A 19870-nucleotide genomic window follows, 5' to 3' on the forward strand; every position below is an offset into this window, starting at 1 on the left:
AAATAAATCTTTTTTTAAAGGATATTCAAATATACAATATTAACATTTAAATCATGTTTTTGGTCAAAAACCTTAATATCTACAAAGAACTATTCTGCAAAGATCTAAAAATATTGAACAATCCATGCTTTCTTCATTTGAAAAGTCAATCTTTTATCATGTTACATTTTGCCTAACCTTTTTCTAGACTTCTACACTAACTAATCTATTTATGGTTATTAGTATATGTGCTGCTGAAGCAAGCACTCTATTTATGGCTATTTTCATTAATTGGGAGTTTAAGGATCCTAAAATTATTATTCTTTTTCAATATTCAAAAAATTTTCCAAATAAACTTTAGAAGTAACTTGGAAATTTTTAAAAAAAGAACCCTGGGGCACCTGGGCATGATAGTCATTTAGGCGCCAGACTCTTGGTTTAGGCTCAGGTCATGATCTCAGAGTTGTGAGATGAAGTCCTGCATCTGGTTTCAAGCTCAGAGTGGAATCTGCTTGAGATTCTCTCTCTCTCTCTCTCTCTCTCTTTCTCCCCCTCTACCCCTCCCACTCGTTCTCTATCAAATAAATAAATTTTTAAAAAAGCAAACTCTGTTGAGGTTCTGATTAAAACTGCAATAAATTTATGTATTAAGTAATCAACATCTTTCTAATTTGTCTTCCTTGTTTCTACTTTACAGTAGAAACAAAGATTAACATGTTAATCTTTAAATTTCTAAAAAATGACTTAAAACTAGGAGCGTATTAAAAAGATAGTACATGAATTCTAAGTATCTTTAAACAAGAAAATATGTATGAGCCATTAAAACAAAGACTAATAAATTTTATAATAAAACTATGAAATTTCTGAATGAAATAAAACTACTATAAATAAGTACAGAATGTATAAGTTCTTTGTGATAAGTTTAAAACTTGGAGTAGTCGTGTATTTACCATGTACCAAATAATATATACCAAGTTATCTAACTCTCAGGAGATAAGTAAGTACTACCATCATCTTTATTTTAGAGATGAGGATGCTCCAGATAAGAGAAGTTTCACCCAAGGTCATAAAGGTAATAAGTGGAAAATCTGAGATTCATCAACCCCAGGCAATACAACATACTCCAATCACTGTGCTAAGGGTTGTTACAGAATTCTAATGCCAAAGTAGTAAGATTTAAAAGCCTTCAGAAAAGCAATTTGAAAACAAGTACCTACAACCATCAGATGTACATTCTTTCAACAAATAATTCAGCTTTGAGAATTTTTTTCCTGAGGGAATAATCCAGATGAAGCATAAAGCTATGTGGCTTTCACTTGAGCCCTTATTTACAGTACTAAATATAGTGTGCACCTGTCTAGCACCCCCCCATTCCCTCTAGTTCTAGCATCCCAATTTTTGTTCTGGAGTACATAGCTTCCACTGTCTGCAGTCTTCCTCTAATGCAACTGAAAAACTTGCTTGCTCCTAGCCTAGAGGTAGGCAAATGACCTAACCTAAATCAGACTCAGATATTTGTGTCTTTTTTAAAGGCACAATGCCAGAAAACTGTGGCGTTGATCCACCTCAGAGATTCAAATCTTTCTCTTTTTTTTTTTTTAATTTTAAAAGATTTTATGTATTTATTCATGAGAGACACACAGAGAGAGGTAAGAGACACCGGCAGAGGGAGAAGCAGGCTCCCTGCGGGGAGCCCAAAGCTAGACTCAATCCCAGGATCCTGGGATCAAGACCTGAGCCAAAGGCAGATGCTCAACCACTGAGCCATCCAGGCAGCCCAGATTCAAACCTTTCAATGCGTATTCACTACTCTGGTTATGTCCACTCCCGAGACCTGGTTTAATCTTCAGTTAATTCTGTGATCTACCCAATGTCCTTCCAGTAAACTCCCATGTTCCCTTCCTTCCTTAATGTAGACCAAGTTAGTGTTGCTTTCAAAGAACTGTAATATAAAATTTGTATCACAAATAGGCTATAGGCGACTAACCCACAGAAAAATGTCATTTAGTTACTGAACCAGTAAGGGATAGAAGGCTTCAGGACTCTCATTCATATTCCATATGGTAACAAACTAGCCCACGGTATACAGTGGTAAGATAAGGGCTGGCCTTATCATTAAAGAAATAGTAAACAGATAAATAGTCTGTAGTTAGCATACTAGCTTAGAACTGTGGTAATAAAACTTTTCTGGTTCAGCTAATGCAAACATTGAAACCTGGCCTCAGGCATATGACTCTGTCAAACTTGTCATAACAAATTTGTTATGACTGACTGATATGATTTGGTATAATGGATTATGAATTAAATTGTATCTCTCCAAAAAAGATATCTGAAGTCCCAACACCCAGTACCTCAGGATGTGACCTTATTTGGAAATACGGTTTTTAGGGAGGTAATCAAGTTAAAATAAGGTTATTAGGGTGGGTCCTGACCCAATATGACTGGTGTTCCCGTAAAAAAAGGGAATATTCTAACACAAAGACAAACACAAAGAAGGAAGATAATGTAAATATACATAGGGAGAAGATGACCATGGGACTAGAGTACTAGAATGATGACACACCTACAAGTCAGGGAATGCCAGGGATTGCCAGTAAACACCAGAAGCCAGAAGTCTCCCTTAGAGCTTTCAGAGTTGAGTAGAGAGAGAGCATAGTCCTGCCAACACCTAGATTTTGAACTTTAGGCCTCCAAAACTGAGATAATAAATCTTTTTTAAGTCAACCAAGTTTCAGTACTTTGTTACAGCAGCTCTAGAAAACGAACACAGTGAAACAGAGGAAATAATTACTCTATTACATGCATATGAATCCCACATATCCACTCCTATGAAAGGTTCAGATGACTGTCTTCAATTCTCTTTTTTCAAGGTTTTATTTATTTATTCAAGAGAGACACAGAGAGAGAGGAAGAAACACAGGCAGAGGGAGAAGCAGGCTCCAACGCAGGGAGCCCAATGTGAGACTCGATCCTGGGTCTCCAGGATCACACCCTGGGCAGAAGGCGGCGCTAAACCGCTGAGCCACCTGGGCTGCCCCACTTTCTTCAATATAAATGCTTATGGAAACAATTAGGTAATATCAAAATCTTTTAAACACATTTTATTGACTCTTCTCTCTAGGCAAGGAATGAAAGAGGGTGAAAATAAAATTGGTTCCTTGATCTGTGTGGGGATGGGAGAACCTGGAGGTGACAGATCAGATAGTAATACTTAATAACCCAAAGCAAAGCTGGTAGGGTTACCTTACCTAATTGACATCAGGACAGTAGAAAAAAATGGATCTTAAGAATGGTCACTCACAAGGCCTTATTTGATTCAAAGAACCAAAAGCAAAACAAAACAAAACAAAGAAAAACCAAAAAACTTTCCAAGTTTAGTTTAAGGAGTACTGTTAATCTTCCTCAAAATGGTATATGGCCATTTTTACATGTAGTTGTACACTGAGAAAAGAGAAATACCCACATCATTGAGTAACAGCTGAGGCTTTAAGATAATTCTGGAGCTATAAAACAAAACCACAGTCCACTGGTCAAGAGCTAGGCTGATGGAGGTCAAGTACTAAGTAAGATTTTGAATCCAGTCTACATCAGACTCAGTGGAATCCCAAACCTATCTTAGTAGTTTAGTCCCCAAATAACAGCAGCAACAAATAGCTTCCCCTCATACCTCGTAATTGACGGGTCAGCAAAAAAGGCTAAGTGTAAGATTTTAGAGCACCTCACCAAAGATACTCTCCTCCAAAATAGTAAATTAAAACATTACCCCACCTCTCGAAGAATCACAAAGATTGGCTGTCACCATTAAAACAAAAAGCAGGGGATCCCTGGGTGGCGCAGTGGTTTGGCGCCTGCCTTTGGCCCAGGGCTCGATCCTGGAGACCCGGGATCAAATCCCACGTCGGGCTCCCGGTGCATGGAGCCTGCTTCTCCCTCTGCCTATGTCTCTGCCTCTCTCTCTCTCTATGTGTGTGTGTGACTATCATAAATAAATAAAAATTTTAAAAAAAGATTTAAAAAATAAAATAAAATAAAATAAAATAAAACAAAAAGCAGAAATGGAGATCCTACAAATTTAATTCTGTAGTTTGACCACTGCAAAAGTCTGATTGCTCTTGGAAAATGACAATGGATTATATTCAAACGGTGATCCTAAATGCAGCTGCTGTTTCTGATTTATCCTCTTTAGTGAAAAAAATAAACATAGCCTTAGCTATCTGGTATGTGTGCAGTAGCAAGGCCCTGATGAAACTACTATCTAAATTCCTGGAGAGGGATCCCTGGGTGGCGCAGCGGTTTGGCGCCTGCCTTTGGCCCAGAGCGCGATCCTGGAGACCTGGGATCGAATCCCACGTCGGGCTCCCGGTGCATGGAGCCTGCTTCTCCCTCTGCCTGTGTCTCTGCCTCTCTCTCTCTCTCTGTGATTATCATGAATAAATAAATAAAATCTTTAAAAATAAAATAAAATAAAATAAAATAAAATAAATTCCTGGAGATATCCAGGCTTTGATCTTTCCAAGACCTGTTACTTTAGGTTTGCTTTTTCTTTTTTGCATGAATAATTCAAAGAATTTCTTTTTCTTGAACTGATAGAAACTAAATGGCCAATGAGATATGCTACTATCACTCCCAAATACACTTACATTATCTAATTCCTACAAACAAGGGCATTCTCTCTCCTACATACCCACAATCAACAATCAAACTCAGGAATCTACATCTAATCTATATATCTCATTCAAACTTTTATCAATTATCCTAGTAATATGCTTTATAATGAAAGCATAAAATTCAGGACCTCTTTATTATATTTACTCATCATGTTTTTTTAGTTTTTCAATCTGGAACAATTCTGTTTCCTTGATGCTTTTTAAGAGTACTAGACCAATCATTTCAAGAATGTCTCTCCATTTGGGTTTGTTTCATGTTTCTTCATGTTTGTATTTGGACTATGCATTTTTGGCAGAAATATCACAGAAGTGTTAAATATGATCTTCTCATTGCAGGCAGTATATAATTTCAATTTACCCTTAAAAATGATGCTACCATTGGTCACTTGATAAGGTGGTATCTTTTTTTTTTTTTTTAAGATTTTATTCACTTATTCATGAGAGAGAGACACACACAGAGAGAGAGAGAGAGAGAGAGAGAGAGAGATTGGCAGAGACACAAGCAGAGAGAGAAGCAGGCTCCATGCAGAGAGCCTGATGGGACTCAATCCCAGGTCTCCAGGATCACGCCCTGGTCCGAAGACCAGGTGCTAAACCACTGAGCCACCCAGGGATCCCCAGATAAGGTGATATCTACCAGGTTTCTCCACTAATCTTTCCCCCCTTGTAATGAATAAGTATTTTGCAGGAAGATAATCTGAGATAATATAAAAATCCTTGTCTTGTAGTGGGTTGAATGGTCCCTTCTCCCCCATGAAAGATAGGTCCACGTAGAACCTGTGAATGTGACCTTACTTGGGAAAAGGGTCTTTGCAGATCTAATTAGGTTAAAGATCTTAAGAGATCATCCTGGATTATAGTGGGCCCTAAACCCAAAAACAAGTGTCCTTAAAAGAGAAGGGGAAAAGACACAGAGGAGGTGATATAAAGACAGTGGAGAATAGGAAAATACATCTACAAGCCAAGAAATGACAAGGATTGCTGGCAGCCACCAGAACCTAGGAGAGAACATGGAACAGATTCTCCCTCAGAGCCTCTAAAACGGAGGCTATTACCTTGATGTCAGACTTCTGGCCTCCAGAACCATGAGAGAATAAATTTCTGTTGTTTTAAGCTACCCCAAAACAATTTAGGATAAGACCAGTTCCTTCATAATTCCTTTGGTCATATTCTTTAAAGTACGTGCTCTGATCCTCAGTCAAACTAAGTTAACAAAATTTCCACTTTATTTTAACTAAACTGTAATTAAAATTAAAAATGTAATCAAAAAAAGGGGAAAAAAAATTAAGATTTTATTTATTTATTCATGAGAGACACAGTGAGAGCAAGAGAGGCAGAGACACAGGCAGAGGGAAAAGCAGGCTCCATGCAGGGAACCCGATATGGGACTGGATCCTGGGACTCCAGGATCATGCCCTGGGCCGAAGGCAGGCACTAAACCTGCTGAGCCACGCAGGGATCCCAAAAAAGGAAAATTTTATTTTATTTTATTTTATTATTATTATTTTTTTATGATAGTCACACAGAGAGAGAGAGAGGCAGAGACATAGGCAGAGGGAGAAACAGGCTCCATGCACCGGGAGCCCGATGTGGGATTCGATCCCGGGTCTCCAGGATCACGCCCTGGGCCAAAGGCAGGCGCCAAACCGCTGCGCTACCCAGGGATCCCAAAAAGGAAAATTTTTTAAATCTTTTTTTAATATATTAATTACCTGCATTTTATTATTTTGGAATCATTTTATACCAGCAAAAGTAATACATGCATGCCACACACATACCCTCTCTCTAGCAATTTCTGAAATATTGACACTGCTTAATAATACTGAAAATCAAAACTAAGGCGAAGTAAGGAACACTTAGTACCGCAAAAAAAAATTCTGTATATCATATTTCTCTATAAAAACTGTGGTAAATTTCCCACAATCACATCAAAGATCACATTTACTGCAACAGCATACTGTTATCTTTCCAGTGGCTCTCTTGATAATATTGAGTAAATAAATCATAGTTCAATACAGAAGAATTAAAACTGCAATTTGTTCACTACTTTCTTTGAACTATCAAAAGAAAGAGGCAAAAAGAACATTACTTCAAATAAATAAACCTTAAAAAAGCACAAACTTTAAAACATGGTATCTTAGAAGGCAAGCATAACACAAGAACATACAGGTGAATATACATATATTAGATGCATGTTACAACTTGAGATAGATCAAGAAGTAATGAAAATAAGAGAATAACATTTAAAAACCGGACTTAGGGCAGCCTGGGTGGCTTAGCAGTTCAGCGCCGCCTTCAGCCCAGGGTGTGATCCTGGAGACCCGGGATGGAGTCCCACGTCAGGCTCCCTGAATGGAGCCTGCTGCTTTCTCTGCCTGTGTCTCTGCCTCTCCCTCTCTCTGTGTTTCTCATGAATAAATAAATAAATTCTTAAAAAATAAAAAATAATAAATCCCTTTAAAAAATGGACTTTAATTCCACTTCTAGGGTTTCTACCCAAAAGAACTGAAAACAGAGTCAATTACATACCTCTCTGTTCACAGAAGCATTATTCACAATAGCCAAAAGGTGGAAACAACCCAAAATGTCCATCAACAGATGAATGGATAAACAAAATGTCATATACACACAGGATAGAATACTATTCACCATTAAAAAGGAAAAAATTCGGGAGACCTGGGTAACTCAGTGGTTGAGCATCTGCCTTTGGCTCAGGTCATGATCCTGGGATATGGGATCGAGTCCTGAATCCAGCTCCCTTACAGGGAGCCTGCTTCTCCCTCTTCCTTTGTCTCTGCCTCTCTGCACCCCCCTCCCCCGTGTATGTGTATGTGTGTCTCTCATGAATAAATAAATAAATCTTTAAAAAAAAAAAAAGGAAAAAATTCTGATACATGCTGTAATTTGGATGAAACTTAAAGACATTATGCCAAGTGAAATAAGACACAAATGGACAAACATTGTATGCATTCCACTTATAGGAGGTACCTATAATAGGCAAATTCATAGTGACACAATGTAAAACAGAGGTTACCAAGGGCTTGGAAAGAGAGTAATGGGGAATTATAGTTAATGGTCACAGAGTTTCTATAGGGGATGAACAAATTCTGAAATGGACAGTGGTGATGGGTGCACACCACTGTGAATATACTTAATACCACTGAATTGTACACATAAAATTGGCTAAAATGAAAAAAAAATTGGGTAAAATAGTAAATCTTGTATGTATTTTACCAGTTTTTCATTTCAACCACAGAACTTCCACTAAACTAGCAGCTACTTTGAGCAAGGAATCTACTCTAATAGGTTAATTACAAGTACATAAGACACTTCCACCCAACCAAAGACCTCAGGATTTACCTGAAAGGCAGATAAAACATAATGTTTATCTCACAGTGGTCTGTGTGATCTTTACAGGGATTTCACAAAGCCAAAATTATTTTCATAATTCTAAGAGTTTATTTCCCCTTTTCACTGCGTTGACATTTGCAACGATGTTTCAAAAACAGTGGTAAAACTGCTGGTGCCTTAGCAAGAATCAAGGCAGTGACACCAAACTGAGACAGTTGTCACTGTATTCTCCATAACCACCCACTTATAGTTTAAAAAAAAAAAAAAAAAAAAAAGGCAAACCAGTTTTACTTAAGAATGTCCTTGATGATGTTGCAATAAAGATTAATTTCATTAAGCCTCCACCCATGAATACACGTCTTTTCACGATCTGAATGACAAAAAGGGAAGTATGTACAAAAGGCTTCAGTTACATATTATGGCTATCTAAAGGAACAGTACATCTGACTCTGCAAGTTATGAAATGAACTAACCCCAATTTTCATGGACCATCATTTTTACTTGGAAGACTGATGAACTATGTTAATAAGATTTGGGCACTTGGCATACATTTTTCTTCAAAATAAACAAAGTGAACCTTTCCCTTCAAGAAAAACAACTGTTAATATTGGTTGCCAGTAATAAATTTCTAATTGCTGCTTAAAAAGTTACATTTTGGAAAATCTATATCCACTACAGTAAACTTGATAGCTTCCCAATATTAATTGGGAAATACTGATAAATGTAATGCTTTCATATTGCATAATAAAATACGTCAATATTTGGAAGATCTGCATAATTTAGTGAAATGCTATTTTCAAAACGACTAATGTACCATGTCATAAATTACACGAGTAAAAGATTCAAAGTGCAAGACAGGGGCATCTGGGCGGTTCAGTCAGTTAAGCATCTGCCTTCCACTCAGGTCATGATCCTAGGGTCCTGGGACCCACCTCTGCATCACGCTCAAGAGGGGTGTCTGCTTCTCCCTCTGTCCCCTCTCCCCCACCTATGCTTGTGCTCCCTTTCCCTCTCAAATAAATAAATAATCTTTTTAAAAGTACAAGACAGACCAATGCATTTTAATGTAAAACTACAAAAAGGCCTTTGATAAGGTTTCAGGTTCCATTTTTTACTAACCATAAGAAATGATTACTTTGGCATACAATATCCAGAATTATCTGAAAACACTACAAACTATTCCTCCCTTTTCCTACTATATATGTGAGGCTGCCTTCTTTATATACTTCAACCAGACAACACAGCACAACAGAGTGCAGAAGCAGATATGAGAATATTTATTTAGGTATTTCAGAAGAATGACTTTTCATTTAAATCACATTAATAATGAATGCTTATTGAATAGTTATAATGAATTATGACTAGTATATTCACTTAAATATATTAACATATATTTAATTTATTTTTAATAGTAATAAATATTTTTACATTTCCTCAGTTTTTTTTTTTTTTTTAATTTTTATTTATTTATGATAGTCACAGAGAGAGAGAGAGAGAGGCAGAGACAAAGGCAGAGGGAGAAGCAGGCTCCATGCACCGGGAGCCCGACGTGGGATTCGATCCCGGGTCTCCAGGATCGCGCCCCGGGCCAAAGGCAGGCGCCAAACCGCTGCGCCACCCAGGGATCCCCATTTCCTCAGTTTTAATTTCTCTTTAAGTTTTAATGTGACAGATGTAGCCCACACAAACAAAAGCTCTTCAGGGTCCTCAATCATTTAAGAGTAAAAAAGGTTCTAAGAGCAAAAAGTTTGAGAAGCACTGCTATAATCTAACGAGCACTACAAAAGTAGACACAAAGGATGGTTAATTCCAAAAGAAAAAAAATATATATTCCAAAAGAAACCCAAGTCTTCACAGAAGAAAACACATTGACTTAGAAATTGAGTTTTTCAGTATTTTTTTTGGGGGGGAGAATTCAAGAAAATGGAATATTTCAATGTGCCCTGGGAAAAAAGTGAGTAGACTAATGTGTTAGAAATGTTAACAGATAAAATTAACAGGGAGTCTAAAATTGTAATGGGAAGGGCTTGGATTATAAATTGCAGAGTTTGTTTATATTATAGAAAATGAGGAGCCACTCATGAATTTGGGACTGAAGCACAATTTTTCTTAAAAACCTCCATCTCTTATGTCAAGACTTTCACGTACTCAGCACTGCTTTCTTTTTTTTTTTTTTTTTTTTTTTTTAATTCGAGTTTTGAGGATGGCGTACAACCCTTAGCTGTGGAACAAAGCAAACTTAAATTTTTGTTTGGGTATACAAAGCTCTAAATCATGCCTCATAGGAGTTCAAGTTTGACTCAAAAAGCATGTGTATGTCAAAAAAATATACACATTCACATCTGACAGCACGGTCCCTGCCTTATTAAAATGCTCAAGTAACAGGGTTTATACTTTATCCTTTTAACTCAAGTATATGGTAAATTCATGCTGCTCCAAAAGTACTGCAAAATAAGCAGGCCTGTAAATAGTTCTTTGTGTCTAATCTTCCTCTATCTTGTTATCTTGGTGTCCACTGCCGGTTGCCCTGCAGGCAAAGGAATGACATATTTCTGGAATATACTGCAGTGCTTTCAGCTCTGCTCTGCCTACACAAAAACAAAACAAATAATAGGGGCCTCTGGGATTGGATGGGAAACGCCTCTGACAGGAAGACTGGTTGTTCTATGAGTCAATCAAACAATTTTTGGCAGGAAGCCAGGCAAATAGAAAACAGACTTTGAAAGGAACTGGTCTACAACTCTATGACAATACGGAAGAAAGAAAAGAAAGAAGAAAAGAAAAGAAAAGAAAAGAAGAGAAGAGAAGAGAAGAGAAGAGAAGAGAAGAGAAGAGAAGAGAAGAGAAGAGAAGAGAAGAGAGAAAAGAAAAGAAAAGAAAAGAAAAGGAAAGAAAAGAAAAGAAAAGAAAAGAAAAGAAAAGAAAAGAAGAAAAGATCTCCATTATTTGACCAATCTTTACCCTCTTCTCTGTTCCTCTGCAGAAAATAAAGCAACATTATGCTACGATAAACAAGAGGATTTTTTTCTAAACCAGTTATTATCTTGTCTCTAAAAGAAGACTCCTGTCATTTATACAGAGCAATGGATAAGCAGTTATAAGTCTGTACGATAACATTTACTGGGTACAGAAACACTGGATGCTTTGGAAAACATCCGAAGTTTAGATGAAACTACAACTCCAACGAATTTTTTAGAAAGTACACTATTTCCTTTTGGCGTAGCTTCTTTTCTCTTGTTACTGTGACGAGCAGTTAACAACTTTTAACCAGTAACTGGTGAGACCTATCTGACAGCAAGTAGCTAAGACAACCACAAAAGAAAGTGTGCTTTTTACAAAGCCCCAGAAGTTAACACACACTCCTAACGTGGGGCCAGCTTAAGAGGTAGCAACGCGCATTCCTCGCTTTTGTTGTTCATAAGCAGTACAAACATAAATACCCTAAACACATTTTTTTTTTTTTTTTTTTTTAATGCTCGACACAACCGCATTCCTCCCAAGACTAAGTTGCTGGATGACTACATTTAATCTTCTTAAATTAGTTTCTAGTACACTTCAGCTACCAGCCGCCTGGGGTCAATATGGAGAGCTGACACCAGCCGTAGGAGGCAACCCGACGGGGCAAGTCCTTCAAGAGCAAAATCATGACAGATTCTAAGGAAGCACTCTCATTTCTGCCGTCCCCCCCCCCCCCCCGCTTCCTTTGCGTGTGGCCCAGGTAGCTACGCATTTCCAATTCGTCTTTTGGCCAAAATCTGGCGCCAGGTTTCAAACACATGTATCCGCAGCCTTACCACCAAAAGTGAAGCCGGGAGAGGACCGCGCGTCCCTGGATCCCGGGAGGGTGGAAGGACGGCGCGGGGCGGCTGCGGGATGCGGGACGCGGGACGCGGCCATCCGCATCTCTCCCAAGGTTACTCCGCCCAGCTCTCCGCCCCGGAAAGCGCCAGCGGACCGAGGGGACACTTCGCTTCTACCACTGGGCACTTCGTAGCGCTCCCGCAGCCGGGGGCCCACGCGGGGGCCGGCGCTCCGAGAAGAGCCCTCCACTGCCCCGAAAAAGAGGCGGGCGGCAAACCAGCAGCGAACTTACCCAGTTTCTTCCACATGGCGAGGTGACAAGCGAGGAAGCCTTTGCGGATGGCAGCGCAAACCTTCGCCGGCTCGGACGACGTGAATCCCTTCTGCTTCTTGATGAAACCCCACAAATGCTCCCGGGCAAACTGTGCCGCCTCCCGCCCGCCGTGCCCGTCGCACACGGCGAAGAATGCCACTGAGGAGCGGCGGCGGCAGCAGCGCCCGGGAGCTGGCGAGGCCGCGGCGTCCGGGGGAGGGTCGCGAGCCTCTCGGGCTGCGGCCGCTGGGCCTTTCCCCGGGACTTCGCTGCCAGCGGGAGCCGGCGGGGACGGCCGCGGAGGCGACGGCTGCGAGAGCGACCGCCGCGGCCAGGGCTTTTCTTCAGCCGTCGGCTCGGGCTCCACCACGATCTGAGTAACGTCCTCCATGTACTTCCTCCCGCCCTGGTCGGAGAAGACGCTCACTCCCAGCGAGTACAGCCCCGCCATGGCCGGCTGGCTGGGATCCCGCCGGTCCCACGCAGCCCGCCGAATCCGGCGGCGGGAGACGCACTCAGCGCCCGCCGGCCAACTATTGTTTATCTTCGACGACGGCGAGAGGGGGGAGGGGGCGGTCCCGGAGGGGGGGCGCGCGATGTCGGGACTTGTCCGCGAGAGCTGGGCCGGAGCTCTAGGGCGAGAGGAGCCGAGCCGCTGCGCCTGCGCGGTGCGCTTCCCCGCCTGCCCGCGCCCACCACACAAATCAGACGTTCTCCCGGGCTGTCGTCACTCGGCTCTCCGGGCCCGGCCAATCCGGAGTCGAGTTGCGGCGAGCCCGCCCTCCGCCCCAAACCCTCGCTCCTCGCGGCAACGGCCGGCCTCCGGCCTCCGGCCTCCTGCGCGGGCGCGGGCGCGGGCGCGGGCGCGGGGCCGGCGCGCCGCGGGCTGGGCTTCTCTCCTTCGCTTTGGGGGTTTCCGTCGCCTGCCGAGCACTTACCGAGCAACTTGAGCTGTCACCTTTTTGGCTCGGTCGCCGGGATCGTGATGCAGCCCTCCGCCCTCGGCATTGCGCTGCTCGCCTACGGGGATAGCCGCGTAGGCTCGGGCCTCCCCCGAGCGTAGAGGAGCGGGGCGGGGGGCGGGGGGGGCACCTTCCATTCCTTGGAGTGAAATGGCGGGAAACCTCCCTTTTGGAAGGTCGTTTGTGAGCAGGCTGGAAGAAGCGTTGATCTCTTGAACTGGATTTGGGTGGGATGTACCCGACTGGGAGTTTGAGGCAGGCAAATCCAGTTTGTGTTGTTAAGGAAACTTAGGAACTTTCCACCATCCGCTGAACGGCCTTGTTTCACATAACTAGGTACGTCGGAGACTTTACAAAGGGTTATATTTTAACTAATGTTAAACAGATCGTCTCCGCTTTTGTTAAACCCAGTACTTTTTCCTACAAGCCCTGGCTGGGTATAGCGTTTTACCCCTTTGGTGGTGTCACTTCAAGTAATCCCTTGAAAATAGCTTAGGGGAACTGCCAGGAGCTCCAGTGCTCTACCAGTTTGGTTATCATGTTCCCCACCCCTTCGCCCAGTAACTTGTAGTCTAGGTACTGAAACCTTTGCACGGATTTACACAAATGAAGCCTCAGTAGGCAGGGTAGTAGGTTCCCGGCAGCAAACTTTCTTTCAGTGAATCAGTTTAAAGTTCACTTTTCTTGCCACTTCACCATCAGTTCTCCTGTGTGCCCTTTCCTGTACGGCTTTTGAGAGTCTCAAATGGAATGATACTAACACAAATAGGAGTAGGGAAAATGTTCAAACAATTGGCACCAAAAAAAGGGGGGGGGGGAGGCACAAGTACAAATCGTCAAACTATTTGTACCAATAAAAAAAATGAATAACCGAATCAGCTCAAGATGTAGAAAATCTAAATTGCATAAAACTACAATTATGTAGAAAATAAATGTAGTCAGAGATAAGCCCCTACACCAAAATAACACTAGACCAGATAGTTTCGGAGTGAAAATACTTGGAAAAAGGTCCCAGCCTGTTTTGAAGGATTATCATAATTCAGTTATCAAAACCTAACAATCATAACACTAGAAGGATATCTGTAGACTATTTTATAACTGAAAATGCAAAATCTTAAATGAAAAATTAGCAGTCCTAATCCAGTAGCCTCCATGCCACAAGACCTACAAGAGAGAATGGTTTGTGTAGCTCCGTATTATTCATTTTAACAGTGTAATCCACCTTTATTCCCTCCCTAGAGATTACAAAAAAAGATAATTCCATCATGCTTTATAATCCTTTTCACTCAATCACAACCCGTAGCCTCCAGGTCCAACACCATTACCCTGATTAGCATCTCCATGCTACCCTCTACTTCTATTAATCTGATTCAGTGTCTACTTTTCACCAACCATTCTAACCTTTTCACTCCACACTTTAGATTTCAACATCTGTTAACAACCATTTCCCCTTTATTCTTCACCTCTTCTCTAAATGTTCCCATCAACTTCCTGTTCCAACTGAAAACTGGTTTTATCACCTAGCAAAACTACCTCTCTTGCAACTTTCCAAGTAGAGGAGACTGTCTACTTTTCAGTTATCTTCAAACCTACTTTTCATGTTGCCTACAAATCATTTCTCTCTCCTTCAAAAACCCAAGCTCTTTTAAAGTTATTGTCAACTGCTACTACACCAAGATGTCATCAACTACTGATCCCTACAAACTCCTTCATTTGTTCATGTTCACTGTCTTCCTTTCTTCCACTATTTTTGTCATTTCTCAGCCACTTTTTCAAAATGTTAACCACATTTCCCATTCAGTATACCCTAGCTTCTCAGTTCCCAATTTCCCTCTTCATGAAGTGCCCTTGCTACTGTTAAATTAGGTAAACCCTCCATTTGTGTTCCAGATCCTTTCTCTTCTCTCCCCCAGAGCTTTTGCCTATTTATCCTTTCTTGCTCGTACCTCATCACTTTTTCCTTTTCTACTAGGTCATTTCCATCTGTGCACAGACATGTTCTGATTTCTATTTTAAATAAAAATAACAAAAAACTATCTTAACCCCTTACACTACCTCATTTCTTTTTCTTTTTTTTTTTTCTTTTTTTAAGATTTTTACTTATTTATTCATGAGAGACAGAGAGAGAGAGGCAGAGACATAGGCAGAGGAGAGAAGCAGGCTCCCTATGGGGAGCCTGATGCAGGACTTGATCCCAGGACCCTGAGATCACGACCTAAGCACAAGGCAGCCGCTCAACCACTGAGCAACCCAGATGCCCCATTACCCCATTTCTCTACTCCTCTTCACAGGCAGCCTTTTTGAAAGAGTTGTCTCTAAATTCTACTTCTAATTCCTACCTCATCATTTCCTCTAAACCTATTCCAAACAAGCAACCATTCCCATCTTTCTTTTAATACTGTTTTTGTAACATAACCAGACTTCTCTATTTCCAAAGCTAATGATGACTTTTCTGTTATTGACTGCTCCAAATGAAGAAGCAAATAGAACCCTGTTTCTTTCTTGAAACTTAGTAGCAAGTAAAACCATCACTTCTTTTTAAAAACTTCTCTTGGTGGGGCAGTTGGGTGGCTTAGTAGGTCAAGCGTCTGCCTTCAGCTTAGGTGGTGATCCCAGGGTCCTGGGATTGAGTCCTGCATGGGGCTCCCTTGCTCCTTGGGGAGTCTGCTTCTCCCTCTGCCTCTCTCTCTCTCTCTCTCTTTCTCTCTCTCTCATGAATAAATAAATCTTAAAAAAAAAAAAAAAAAAAAACTTGGCTTAAAAGAAAAACCCACACCATCCTGGTTTTCTTCCTACCTCCTTGACTAACTACCCCTTCTCATTTTTTTTAAATTATATTTATTTATTCATGAGAGACACACACACACACACAGAGAGGCACAGACATAGGCAGAGGGAGAAGCAGGCTCCATTCCATGCGGGGAGCCTGACGTGGGACTCGATCCTGGGTCTCCAGGATCACACCCCAGGCTGCAGGCAGTGCCAAACCACTGCACCACCAGGGCTTCCCCAAACTAGGAGTTTTTAAATTCTCTTTCCTCCATTCTCCTCCCCACTCCATCCTCCCAACAATTTCCAATCTTTCTAATTCATCAGCAAATATTTTGACAAAATCTCCAAAATCAACACTGAATCTACCACTTCACACTACCCCTACCCCTATCATCCCAGTCCAAGCCACTATTACCCCTAACTTGGACCACTACATTAGTCTCCCCACAAGTCTTTCTTCTCTCACTCTTTGCCCTCAGCAGTCCTTTTTTCACTGGCTAGTATTGTGATCTTTTTATTTTTTTATTTTATTTTATTTTATTTTTTAAAGATTTTATTTATTTATTCATAGACACAGAGAGAGAGAGAGAGAGAGAGAGGCAGAGACACAGGCAGAGGGAGAAGCAGGCTCCATGCAGGGAGCCCGACATGGGACTTGATCCTGGGTCTCCAGGATCACACCCAGGCTGCAGGCAGCACCAAACCGCTGTGCCACCAGGGCTGCCCTGTGATCTTTTTAAAATCGTAAATCACATCAAGTCATTCTGCTACTCATTACATTTCATGACTTCCCATCACATTTAAAATGATATGTATGGGGAGTGGAGAGATAGATAAAATAAATGAAGGGGATTAAGAGGTACAATATTCCAGTTCTAAAATGAATAAGGCATGGGATGCAATCAATGTACAACACAGGGAATATGGTCAATAATATTTTAATAACTTTGTATGGTAACAGATGGTAGCTGGATTTTTTTATGGTGACCATTTCATAATGCGTATAAATATCAGATCACTTATGTTGTACACCTGAAACTAATACAATATTGTATGTCAATTATTCTTTAATAAAAAATAATAAAATAATATACAAACTCCTTATGAAAACATACATGATTGGGGCACCTGGGTGGCTCAGTGGTTGAGCATCTGCCTTCGGCTCAGGGCATAATCTCAGGGTCCTGGGATTGAGTCCTTCATCGGGCTCCCTGTGGGGAGCGTGCTTCTCCCTCTGCCTGTGTCCCTGCCTATATCTCTGTGTCTCTCATGAATAAATAAATAAAATCTTTTTTTTAAAAAAAGAAAAAACCTATATGATCTCTTTGGTCCCTAAATGCTTGTCTAACATTATTTCATAACAGTTTTCCCCTTCCCCACTACACTTAAGCCTCACTGGCCTTCTTTCTGTTCCTTGAACCATCCAAGCTATTTAGTGGCTTTAGGACTTTTTGCCTTAGCTGTTCCCTCTCCTTAGAATGCTTGTCTCACCTCTAGCAACTTAATGAGGATGGATACTTGCTATTTAGATCTCAGTGTAAATACTAAGAGACTTTCCTAGCCATTCAGTCTGAAATAGCCACCCAGTATCTCTATCACATAATTGTAGTGTCTCTCTGCCTGGTTAGATGTGGGCAACAAATATGGGGTGATGATCTAGTGGAAGCCAGTGGCACAGGTGGTGAAAGAATTCACCCAAGGCAGAACAGAGAAGAAATAAATTTATTGAATACATCGCAAGGGAGCAGGCAGGACAGCAAAAAGCGACCCTCTACTACAAGGCAGTGGGCAGGGGCCGTATTGAGAGCTGGAAGGTGAGGAGGTGTGGAGACGTATGAAATTTTCCCTTTCTTAGTAACTGTGCCTAGTTGTAAATAGCCCATTGGTCAGCTAGGGCTTATGGATATTTTGAGGTGGGTCACTTTATGAACTATATAAGTATTCAGCCAGGTAGTTGCTGTAGGCCTTTCTACTTTGATCAAGTTGTCATTGCACAAACCTGTTAAAGCTCTAAGCTGCCTCTACAATAACCCTACTTTAATTCTCTACAGAGGACTTATTATCTGATCTTTTTTTTCTCATCTTTTGTTTTTAATTTATTGACTATCTTTCTCAATTAGAATGTAAGCTCCACGAAAACAGAACTTGTCTTATTCATCCCTGTATTCCCTGAACCGACCACAGAAAGTTGTCCTGTGAATTCATTCATTCATTCATTCATTCATTCATTCAGCAAGAAATGTGTAAAATTGATATAAAGAAATCCATGAAATTTTGTTTTAAGATTTTATTTATTTATTCATGAGAGACACAGAGAGAGAGGCAGGCTCCATGCAGGGAGCCCTTGTGGGGCTGGATACTGGGATTCCAGGATCACGCCCTGAGCTGAAGGCAGACACTTAACTGCTGAGCCACCCAGGCATCCCTAAATAAAATCTTTTTTTTTTTTTTAAAGATTTTATTTATTTATTCATGAGAGACACAGAGAGAGGCAGAGACACAGGCAGAGAGAGAAGCAGGCTCCATGCAGGAGCCTGATGCGGGACTCGATCCCAGGACTCTAGGATCATGCCCTGGACCAAAGGCAGGCACTAAACCGCTGAGCCACCCAGGGATCCCCCTAAAATCTTAAAAAAGAAAAAATCCCACATGGATTTTTTTTTTAAGTAAGCCCTACACCCAATGTGTGGCTTGAACTCAACCCTGTCACATGTTCTACCAACTGAGCCAAACAGCACCCCCCCAAAACTGGATTTAACTTGACAAGTTGACTCCAAAATTTATCCAGAAGAGAAAATGGATAATAGTTAGGATGTCATTGAAAAAGATTTTTTATATTTTTTAATTTTTAAAATTTAAATTCAATTTGCCAACATACAGTATAATACCAAGTGCTCATCCCATCAAGTGCCCTCCTTAGTGCTTGTCACCCAGTTACCCCAACTCTCCACCCACAGCCCCTTCTGCAATGCTTTTTTTGTTTCCCAGAGTTAGGAGTCTCTTGTGGTTTGTCTCCCTCTCTAATTTTTCCCACTCAGTCCCCCTCCTTTCCCTTATAATTCCTTTCACTATTTCCTATATTCCACATATGAGTGAAACCATATGATGATTGTCCTTCTCTGATTGACTTATTTCACTCAGCATAATACCTTCCAGTTCCATCCATGTCGAAGCAAATAGTGGGTATTCATCCTTTCTGATGGCTGATGAAAAAGAATATTAAGATTGTTAGGTGCCCTGCAGATATCAGAATATTTTGTAAGTTGTTAGTGGCATATTAATGTCCAAATGGACCTGCAAAATGGAACCAAGAGTCCAGAAAGGGATCAATATAATATTCAAAGGAATATATGACAGATGTGGAATTTCAAACAATTGAGGAAAAGACTGCTTGATTAATTCACTGATGTTAGGACACCTGGCTATCCCTTTGGTGGGACAACTCACTGTCTTAAAGGGGAAAATGGTGAAGTCCTCAACTTGGACCAGCCTTAAAATAAAATGGCTAGTGGACTAAAAGGCTAAATTAAGGACAAAACAATGTAAAAGTGTGCAAGAAGTAACAGTGAGATACCTATCAGATTGGCAAAAACTTTTTTAAAAGATTTTATTTATTTATTTATTTATTTATTTATTTATTTGAGAGCGCACAGGCATCAGGGGCAGGGGGTCTGGTGAAGCAGAAAGAGTAGGAGAAGAAGACTCCCTCCCGAGCAGGGAAACCAATGCAGGGCTCCATCCCAGGACCCTGAGATCATTAGCTGAGCTAAGGCAGAAGCTTCAGATGCTTAACCAATACCCTTTAGCAAAAACCTTTTAAATTTGATAATATGTAGGGCTGGGAAAGGTGTTGAGACAAGCACTCTCATTAACTATTAATGGAAATGTAAATTAATATCAGTCCATATCAACTGAAATTCAAACTAAATTTATCTTTTGACCTAGAAGTTCCACTGCTAGGAATTTACCATACAGGTATCTTTGCAAAAGGTACATATATAAGGACTTTTGTAGCAACAGTGCTT

At 40.9% G+C, this 19870-nt stretch overlaps 1 protein-coding gene across 2 annotated transcripts in view; it reads right to left on the reverse strand.

The window, feature by feature from the left end:
• The window catches only part of PPM1D (protein phosphatase, Mg2+/Mn2+ dependent 1D), a 59706-nt gene extending 46939 nt beyond the window's left edge, over positions 1–12767 (reverse strand). The window contains exon 1 of one of the 2 annotated variants that reach the window (XM_038547988.1): positions 12091–12767. In XM_038547988.1, the coding sequence (XP_038403916.1) occupies positions 12091–12562 (472 nt within the window). In that variant the 5' untranslated portion in view covers positions 12563–12767. The remainder of the gene's footprint in view (positions 1–12090) is intronic. The other variant, XM_038547987.1, reaches the window with a different exon arrangement.
• Positions 12768–19870: the final 7103 nt, after the last annotated feature.

Source organism: Canis lupus, chromosome 9 (genome assembly GCF_011100685.1).
Source record: "Canis lupus familiaris isolate Mischka breed German Shepherd chromosome 9, alternate assembly UU_Cfam_GSD_1.0, whole genome shotgun sequence".
Lineage (NCBI taxonomy): Eukaryota > Metazoa > Chordata > Mammalia > Carnivora > Canidae > Canis > Canis lupus.